Source organism: Camellia sinensis, chromosome 7, assembly GCF_055761805.1.
Source record: "Camellia sinensis isolate YWXY chromosome 7, ASM5576180v1, whole genome shotgun sequence".
Lineage (NCBI taxonomy): Eukaryota > Viridiplantae > Streptophyta > Magnoliopsida > Ericales > Theaceae > Camellia > Camellia sinensis.
The window spans coordinates 170,451,011-170,461,462 of NC_138967.1; the positions used below are offsets into that span (position 1 = coordinate 170,451,011).

The 10,452-nt window shown below is 28.6% G+C and overlaps 1 protein-coding gene across 1 annotated transcript; it reads right to left on the reverse strand.

The window, feature by feature from the left end:
* Positions 1-1,224: 1,224 nt before the first annotated feature.
* Positions 1,225-5,054, reverse strand: LOC114260545 (pathogenesis-related family protein). The gene is made up of 4 exons (XM_028200692.2): positions 4,743-5,054; positions 4,546-4,678; positions 3,251-3,549; positions 1,225-1,510 (listed from the first exon to the last, which is right to left on the reverse strand). Exons 1-4 carry the CDS (start codon positions 4,881-4,883, stop codon positions 1,367-1,369), a joined length of 717 nt encoding a protein of 238 aa, XP_028056493.2. The 5' UTR covers positions 4,884-5,054; the 3' UTR covers positions 1,225-1,366.
* Positions 5,055-10,452: the final 5,398 nt, after the last annotated feature.

Sequence of the window (10,452 nt, forward strand, 5' to 3'; positions counted from 1 at the left end):
TTCAAGTAGTTGTCTAGCTAATCATTCCATAGGATGCCGACCATTCGGGCGAATGCCAGTTGATACATCGATCGACAAGAGTGGTAGTTATGATTGACGAGGTGGCGTTGATCGTTCGAGAGGACGTATAGGTGGTGTAATTCAAATGAGCTCAAATTCAGTTAATGAGTCATTATACTAATTAAAAAAGTAGTTAATTAATAGGATTTGGTTTTATTTTAATTTATTTAACCTTTTCAGTTTCTTTTGACCCAAAAAATGAGATTTTCATAAATTATAATTTATAGCTTTTTTAACTTATTTGAAACCTTTGAATACGCATGGAGAAGAAGATACATCTTTTTTATGTTAATTATAATTTTTAAGCCCGGCTTATTTGCACAACAAAAATAAAAATTCAAAAAAAGGTAAATTATCAATATGTCGTATTTTTAGGACTTATTGTCCATTAAATCTTATTGATAAATTTATTAGTCTTCCTTATTTTTATAAATAAATTTACAATAATAAATTTATCAATCAGGACCAATACATAAACAAGTCTATTTAATAGGACTGATTGATTTTTTTTGTTGGTAAATTACCAAGGAACACTTACTAATCAGTCTTATTAATTAAACTTATTTACTTATAGGTTCAGACTGTTAAATTTATCATTTTATTCATAAAAATAAGAGAGGCTGATAAGTTTATCACATGATAAATTTATCAATGAGACTTAATGGGTAATAAATTTCAAAAATAGGACCTATTGGTATAAAAAAAAAAAAAGTGATGTGTCCACTTTTTTTACCAGACAAGTTTAAATTTTTTTATTTTTTATTTTTTTATACAGATTATGAAATATTACCCCAAACATATTTGCAACTTTTTTTAAAGGGTAAATTACAAACACATCCCTTGATATTTACTTAAATTACAAATTACTCTCTGTGATTCTAAAAGTTATATTATGTCCCTCAGGTTTCTAATTTCATAACCAATAGATCCCTTTATTAATAAACCATCAAGTTAATTAACAGTTTTTAATAATGTTAAATTTTATTTCAATTAATAATTCAAATAATTTTATTATTGTATAGGTGAACAGTTAGAAATTTCACTCTTTCAATTAATTCTATTAAATAAAAAAATCTGACAGGAAGGTATTTGTAATTTTTCAAATTACAGGGGACAATTCGTATTTTAAACAAACCTCAGGAGGTATATTTGTAATTTATCATATTTTAAATTATCAATCTTTTCAGTATTTATTTAAATTATTTATTAAAACATCAGTTGTAAAGAGAAGTGACAACAAATAGTCTAGTACAAATTTTCAAAATATTAAAAAAAAATAAAAATAAACTGCAACAAACATGTCAATTTATTTTTGAAACGGGCAGCGAGTAGATGATTCGAGTTGCTCGGGTTGAGATTCAGAAGTTGCGGGTCCCTTGAGTAGCCCACTAAACAACTCCCCTGGATCAAAGTAAAGTTCAACATATTCTGCCTTTAGAGATTCATCAACCTGCATAGAGAGGTAACATAAAATGAGGATATGGAATACACATTTTTATTAGAGCTCTGCTGCATAACTCGAATTTGAGCTTGGTCCGAATGTTTTGAATTTTATCTTGCCAATCATCTATCTGGTCGTCCGGTAAAAAGACAGACAGTTGCGGTATAAAGTGACTATCGCGATAAACAAGTTTCATCCAGTCGTCCGACCGATCGACCGGTGAATAGTGATTCGAGCCATTTGGGATAGTTCAATTTGAGTTATTAAACATTTTTCTTTTTATTATTATTAAACAGTGTAATGAATTTAATTTAAAGTATGATTGACCTCCTTTAAATAGAGATCCTCATTGTCTTAGCGAGTGTCTAGATGTATTTTTTTTATAAATTTTCTCAATTGTGTCAAACTAGTCAGACTTGAAATTCTATGATGAGTTTGTAATAGTGGCTCAGGATTTCTGGAATCCTTAGACTAAATTTCAATATGAGGTCTTATTTAACTAAATTTTTGAAAAGTTGGGACTTTCAATAATAAGATTTATTTAAAATTTTCCTACAGACTTTAAGCAACAATTTAAGTGGCCTAATAATTGAGTCACATCTCAACCTGTGTGTATTTAACAATCGCGATAAACAAGTTGGTTGTCATAATAAAAAGGTGTTTAGTGCAAATTTTTTATGAGTGTACTTAGCAACACCCGAAAGTAGCACTCCATATAAAACATGAGTGCATAATTCTTTTTTTTTTAAGGATAATCACCATTTATTGTGTGATAAGTACTTTACTGGTTTTTGATTTGGAAAATGATTTACAAACAAGAAATTTATACAAAACTTTATGTCAGTATAAAGTGGTAGCAATCTTCAAAAGAAAAATTACATTAATGAGTTTGTTTTTAAAGTAAGGGTTATTATTAACTTCTAAGTCCTAATAGGTGGATTTATTATTCAATAACTCTTGTGATAATTAATGACATTTGTTATCAAATACTATTAAAAAAGTCACTGATTGTTAATTTTCAACGATAATTTAAAATTTTTGTCAGAAAAAATGTCACTAACTATAAGTTTTAGCGACAATTTAAAAAAATCGTTACAAAAAATTGTCACTAATTTTCAACTTTCAGCGACAATTTTAAAAATTTGTCACAGAAAAACGTCACTAATTGTAAATTTTAGTGACAATTTATAAAAATCATGACAAAAAAAGTCACTAATTATTAATTTTTAGCGATATGCAAAAAAATCGTTACAAAAAATTATTTTTGACGATAATTTTACTATGACTAACTTTCAATAGGACTTAATAAAAATTAAATCAAATTATTAGAATCTGTTGCCACTTTACCCTTAAAGTAACTAGAATTTTTGTTTTTAAATGAGTTAGATTTGACAATTTTATCAAATACTCATATGCACGAACTAAAAGGTTGGCTCTATATGGTAAAATTAATAGATAGATAAGATCTAAAAGTTGCCATATCATTTTGGATTAAAAAGTATGTAATTCCTTTCAACACTGCTCTTTTAATTTTGAAGGAGAAGTTATCTGTAAGTCTAGCCTACTTCATGACCATATATATGCCCACCTAATAAAATAGGGGACACGCGATCATCTTAACTAGGAATAAACTGATCATCGTAGGTCAAATTTATTGGACAATTTATCATTTTTTTAGGAGAGAACAAGTTGGTCATTATAGGCCCAATTTTGAGAGAGAGAGAGAGAGAGAGAGAGAGAGAGGAGTACCTTGAGAAGTCCCATTCCACAGAACTCAACCATCTCACCAGTAGGAGCATGACCTTTGTAAGGACCCTCAAAGAAGCCCCAATGCCTGAACTTGAAAGCAATCAGAGGTGGTCCAGAATGAACACTTATCACCTCCCAAGCAAACCCACGAGGAAAAGCAGATAAAAAAACATCATGCGACGATTCAAAGCTCTCTTCCTCTGCTTTGTAATACTTAAACACTTCCGGTAGATCATTCTTTAACAATGCATTGTAGGTCCCAAGCCTCACAACTTCTTCTGCTGATAATCCCTCTCTTCCTGTTAAATTTATATTAAAAAGAAATTCTATATATTACTATTTTGCACATATCAAGTTATAATATACATATTCCATTTGAAAAATTAATTGAATTTAATCATGTTACTATCTCATGATATCTAAATATTAGTAATAATGGTAATATTCCATGAGTTGCCACAAATCTATATTGCAGTAGTAGAGACTATTTGATTAGATTATTTTAGACAGTTATGTACAATTACATTGAGTTTAATGGTTAATTTTTTTTTTTTCATCAATTTTACTTAATGAAAATATATTGATGGTTTAGATTAAAAATAAATTAAAAGATTATGATTTAAATTAACAAAATTAAAAATAAAAAATTCATTTTGTTATAAGAGTCAAATCCTAAATTTATTTTTTTAATTATATCAATTTTACACTTAAATTTAGCAATTGGCGGATTGATGATAAACCCTTTTCCCTTGATCTACATGGTGTGATTTCATGTGACACCCTTGCCTTTGAGTCCGGTTTTGTTGATACAAAACATAACTCATTATTGATCTATAGAATCCACAACTTTAGACAAAGTCAATACATTTTTTAGATAAGGGTTGTTTAATCCCGAGTTGTATACTATACCATAGTTCTAATTGTCTATTCACCCAAAAAATAGTTCTAATTACTATGTAGACATATGTATCGGGCATCAAGTGTAACAATCGTTAGTTATTTAAAATCATCCATTGCAAAAAAGATATTTATAGCAACGGAATCGGGTATGTCGACTGTGAACCGTTCATATCAGTGCGAATCAACCGATATACATGTAATTTTCATCCCAATCAATAAATTGGGTATATCAGTATCAAAAGGACAAAAGTTCAATACACATATTGGTCCGTATTGGCTGATATTTGAAAACCCATCATGTATACACAAGGATTACTTAACGTGATTTAATTAAATTCAACAGAAAAATTAAAGAAGAAGAGATTGAACAACTGTGGCTTTTTTATTAGCTTTACCATTAACGATGAGCTTGAATTTCTCAGGGTTTACGGTCTTCAAGTCCTGTATGCGAGTCTTGTGAGAGACTTCCATTTCCCAGGACTTTATAGCATTCTGAACTGTCTCTTCCAGTGATCCTTTTGGCCATTCCTACAAACCAATCAAGTTAGAGAGAGAGAGGGAGAGAGAGAAGAGACAATAATGAAGAGAATACCTTGGTTCGGCCTTGTTCAAAGAGCTGATTGACAATATCATAGGTGGGAGGGCCACCATGTCTCCAATGAGTGTTCTTCTGAGTTTCTTCATCATGCAAAAAAGATCTGTACTTATCTCCTGTAATTTTAACAGCATCCATTGTTGTTAGCTTTGTTCAAGTTTGGAAATGATTCAAGTGAATGGAAGTGGTAGAGATGGTGGCAGTGGTAGCCCATTTTATAATGGAAAGTGTGGTTTCTTGAAGAAAGCAAATTACATAAATGACATGTGAATATAAAATAAGATTGGTAACAAGTAAAAAGGGTAAATTATTTATAAATTTTATTTGGAAGATTTATAAGATATGGCTCTATGAAAAAATTTACAATTTAATATGTCTTGTGATTTTTTTATAGATACATTTATTCTTAATCTTAATTAATTAATAACCTGATTAATGATAATACCATATGTGAGAAATCCAATGTTATATATGGTTAGAAATTTGAAATTCAAAATAACCTAATTAATGGTAATATCAGATATGAAAAATCTAATGTTACCATAGATTGTGACCATATTTATATGGTTAGAAATTTGAAATTCAAAATAATGTAATTAATGGCAATACCATATATGAAAAATCTAATGTTACCATAGATTGTGATCATATCTATATGGTTGGAAATTTAAAATTCAAAACGTAAATGTACCATTTAGCATCCCAAACCCAATGTGACATTCTCATATGCCTATGAAATTCAAAATAACTTGATTAATGGTAATACCATATATGGAAAATCCAATGTTATTATAGATTGTGATCATATCTATATGGTTAAAAATTTAAAATTCAAAATATAAATGTAACATGTAACATCACAAAACAATGTGACATTCCCAAACCTAACGTGACATTCTCATATGTTTTTTTATCACAAACCCAATGTAACATTTCAATACTCTATCGTTGAATTATGAATAATATAATCTCCTAAATGTAACATGTAACATTCTAACCCAACCCATGTATTGAACCACCATCAGTCCCAACTCAGCGTAACTTCAATATCGAGTAATGGGATTTAATCCACATTCAATTACAAATTCAAATTCCCAATAATTTTGCGCAACGTACTGTGATATGTATATAAACACTGATTACAACAAAGACACGATACATATTCAAACACATATACAACCGAACAACCACACAAATGTCATCTACTACATGGTGTATGTAGATTAATGTTACACAATAAATGTAACATACATCGTAACACGATCATCCAAGTTCCAATGTACAATTGTCATCCTACGATGTGGTTCACATTCTACATCCAATTAACAACCAAAACCGAATATCCCTAATCCAACCATTGAACCCATACACACCACCCCACACATCGAATATATCAAAACGCATCAAACATCACAAAGTTAAATACACACATTCAACCAGAACATTGGTCAAAGTGTGTCTATCAATGAATGCAATAGATTGTCAATGCCTTATTAAAGATGAACAATCCACACTTCAACAAATAGCAACATACTTCAACACACACACACACACACACACAAAAACTCTTCTCATCAACTAATTAGAGTCAAAATCTATCGAAGGAATCAACACACAACCCTCAAACTTCATTATATCATCAACCATATCCACATCCATTTAAGCAACATTTTGAAAATGCATTAGAATCTCGTGATCAAGGTGAAAAACTCATAGGGCTGTTGTCAGTAGATTTGTCTTTCTTAAAAGCCTTCCCAAACGTGATATGATAAATGAGAAAATAAGGTACAATATGGAAACAAATTAGCGTATAATAGTGCATTAATATTATTCATTTACAACTCAAGAGACTTTATAGAACACATTTTTATTTAAATAGGATTTGAAACTCTGAAAGAATATTCATAAGATTTTACATTAAATAAGTTTTCCAAATATGATTTATAAATAATTTTTCTAAAAATAAATAAAAAAAATATAAGTAATTTTAAATAATACAAATTATATATATAATTAGATAATCACAAAACGACAAATTCATCTTTTAACCGAAGAAAACCACTTTCAGTGACTTTTTTTCCTTTCAAAAAGTCTTCCCACTATCCAATAGAAAAGGTCTAAGTCCCTGTATGATTTCACGATGATATAAGGGATAGGATTGGATATTATGGCCAAGTTTGAGGTATGTAAAAAAAAATAAAAAAGTAAAAAAGTTACTTAAAAAGTTAAAAAGTTAATATTATTCACCAAAAGTCAACAATTACGGTTGCACAACTCTCAATTCTAATTTTTCTCTACAAATCAATTTTTACAATTTTTTATTACACATTTTTTCATGAAAAGTCAAAAAGTTAACCCAAACATCCATATTTTTTCCCTTAACTTTTTAGTCTAAAAAGACAAAAAGTGCACTTATTTAGGACACCCCAAACAACCCATTATGGGATTCATATATCTCATGTTTATAATTGTTTTTAAAGAGGATATAATATATTATGGGATTTTATATCCTTCAAAATTAGAGGATATATAATACCATTATCCCCCCTTATTATATCATATCCTATAGGTTGGGATATGATTTAAAAAGTCTAATTTACTCTCTTGTCTATCTAATATAATATAATATAATTTTTGAATTTAATAATTATTGAATTTAATTTAATATTATTGAATTTAATATAATATAATATTATTGAATTTAATTTAATATAATTTTTGAATTTCATATAATATAATTTTTTTTATTATTATCAGGTTGACATTAATATAATATAATTTATTTTTTGTTTGGAAAAATTATTGAATTTAATATGAATATTTAATTTGTTCTAATAAAAAATAATATGAATTTTTAATTTGTTTATTTGCATTAGTTCTGAATTTTTAATTTGTTTATTTGCATTAGTTTCAATATGGGTATTTAAAATATATTATGAGGGCAATCTTAGAAATTACTTATTTATATCCCACATTATATTTTGTAAAACAAACATAGATAATACATATTCAATCTTATATATCAAGTCAACAAATATGAATTGGGAGATATATTATCCAATACATATATCATATTCATTATATATCTTGGCTAAATCTCATATCATATTATATCCATTATTTTTATATCTAGTGAAACAAATAGGACCTAGCACAAGGAGGATCCAAATACAAAATAGATACATATATCTATGACTCATATGATGTACCACTCATAGTGATACTTATCTTTTATGAGAGTCTATATGGCCACATTTTGTTTGATTTTATAGGATGAAAGGCATTAAAAATACGATAAGATTGAGTGATGAGATTATTAATATTGGTTTGACATGATGGATTGGGGTGTGTTGGGACTAAAATAATTACAAATAGATAAAATATATTTTTTAATTCCAAGCTAAAAAATATCACATCTAAACTATAATCATTTTATTTTTTTCTCACAAAAATTAAAAAGTCAAAAAGTTCATTCCAAACGAGACTTTTTAGCCCCAAGCTAAAATAACAAAAAGGGCAAACCACATCCCAAATGAAGCTTAGTGTAGTGTTATATGTTAGACATGTAAAATAAAGGATGTTTATTTGTATATTACCGAATTAATAACACTATAGATAGTATTAATATAAAAAATTAATATTTTTTAATTTTTAGCATTTTTTAATATTATAATTACTTTTTTTGTTCTAAAAAATATATATTTTGCTTAAAAATTATTTAAAAATACAACAATCCCCTTAGTTTATAATCCCACCCTCCCATGGGATTGATAGCCTTGCCAATGTGAGAATTACTAGTTTAAGGAGATAGTTAATCTCCTCGCTCATGTCTCCAACCAAACACTTTTTAGGTGAGTCTCACAAATTATTAATCTAATTTTCCTATCCAAAGAGCCAAACAAATATAATTTATGTATTCCTAATATTATTGTTATCCAATAATATGTTTTGCCAACTCATACTGAACCATAATTCTCTCTGACAATGACTATCCGATTTTTATTTCCTCTCTTGTTTTGTCATTCCTTTTTGACCCCTCAATTACTCAATTTCTTATGGATAATCAGAGCTCCAGTTCCTCTGTATCGGAGGTCTGTTCTTATCTTATGTCCCGATTATTCTACGATTACCACCACTTGGTCATGACCTTACCACTTTAAAAATACTGGAGACATTAAAAAATATTCATCTAGGTGTAGCTCAATATATTAATTAGGGAAATTTGTCAAAGTCACTGATGATGAATATAACTAGTTTGAATTTTTTTTAGAGCTGGATTTCTATCAACCACATAGACAACTTCTCTCTTTTATATTTGGGTTTACCTCCATACTTCAAACTTTATTATGACAGATAAATTTTGAAGGGTTTGGCTTTGGTCTAGTCCAAGATCAGACTGAACCGTGTTGTTAGGTCCGTGGAGGTCTATTACGGGTTCTGTTTTGATAATTTAAACCGTTTAATGTGTAGAACTCGTCGAGTACTATACATTTATAAAAGTCACATTAATCGGATATCGATAGCTATGTGATCAAATTAGTTTTGTATAAAAAAAAATAGACAGTGAATAAATTAACGGTTGACAAAAAACTATTTGATCACATAGCTATCGATATCCAATCAACGTGATTTTTTACAGGTATATAGTACTTGATGATTTCAACATATTAAACAATTCGAATTATCAAAACAGGACCCGTGGTAAATTCCCATGAATCCAACAGCACGATCTAGTCCGATCTTGTACTGAACCGCCAAACCCAATTTGGAATTATTGAAATTTTAGAAGTTTTGATCTCAATATTTTTTTGGCAAAACAACAGGCTTGTCTGGCCTGTGGCAATAACAAAACAACAGGCTTGTCTGGCATATGGCGATAACAAAATGTAGAATAATTTTTTTTTTTTTAATCAAAAGTGTAACCACCCAGTTCATATATATATATATATATATATATACACAGGGTTTACCCATTCCATAAGTGTGCTCCCATCGTGTGTGTAAGATATAAATTTTAATATTGATTTAAAACTTTGATTTGTGCTCAAAAAAAAAAAAATATTGATTTAAAATATATTTGTTGTTATATATTGTTAAAGTGTTAAAGATCCAATCTCATGGGTTCAAGCCCCATTCATTTTATTATATAATTTTTTCAAAAAAATAACTATTATAAGGGTATTTTAGAAAAACTCAAAATATGAGACATATTTTTGTCAACACCATCAACAGACTTCACATAATAGTGATTGTTTGAAATGTGCTATATAAGTGTACTTTTTGAATTTTAATTAAAAAAGTAGAGAAAAAAATATGTATGTTTAGAATAATTTTTTGACTTTTTACAAAAAGATGTGTAATAAAATATTATAATAAAAGCAAAATGACCATTCTATGTCATTGACTTTTTGTCTTGACTTTTGGGCTATTGAATTCAGAGGGCAAAACATAATTTTGCCTTCTAGGAGGCAAGGGCAAAATAATAATTTTGTTCTCTAGGCTTCCCCCATAAGCTTCTCCCAAATAGTATGGGCTTTTTGCCTTTTTTGATAACTTTTTGACTTTTTGATTCGTTTGGAAAGTGGGTTGACTTTTTGGCTTTTTAACTTTTTTGGTTATTTTAACCTGGGGCTAAAAAGCCTGGTTTGGAAAGGGCTTTTGGCTTTTTGTGAGAGAAATAATGTAATGATCATGGGTTTGATGTAAT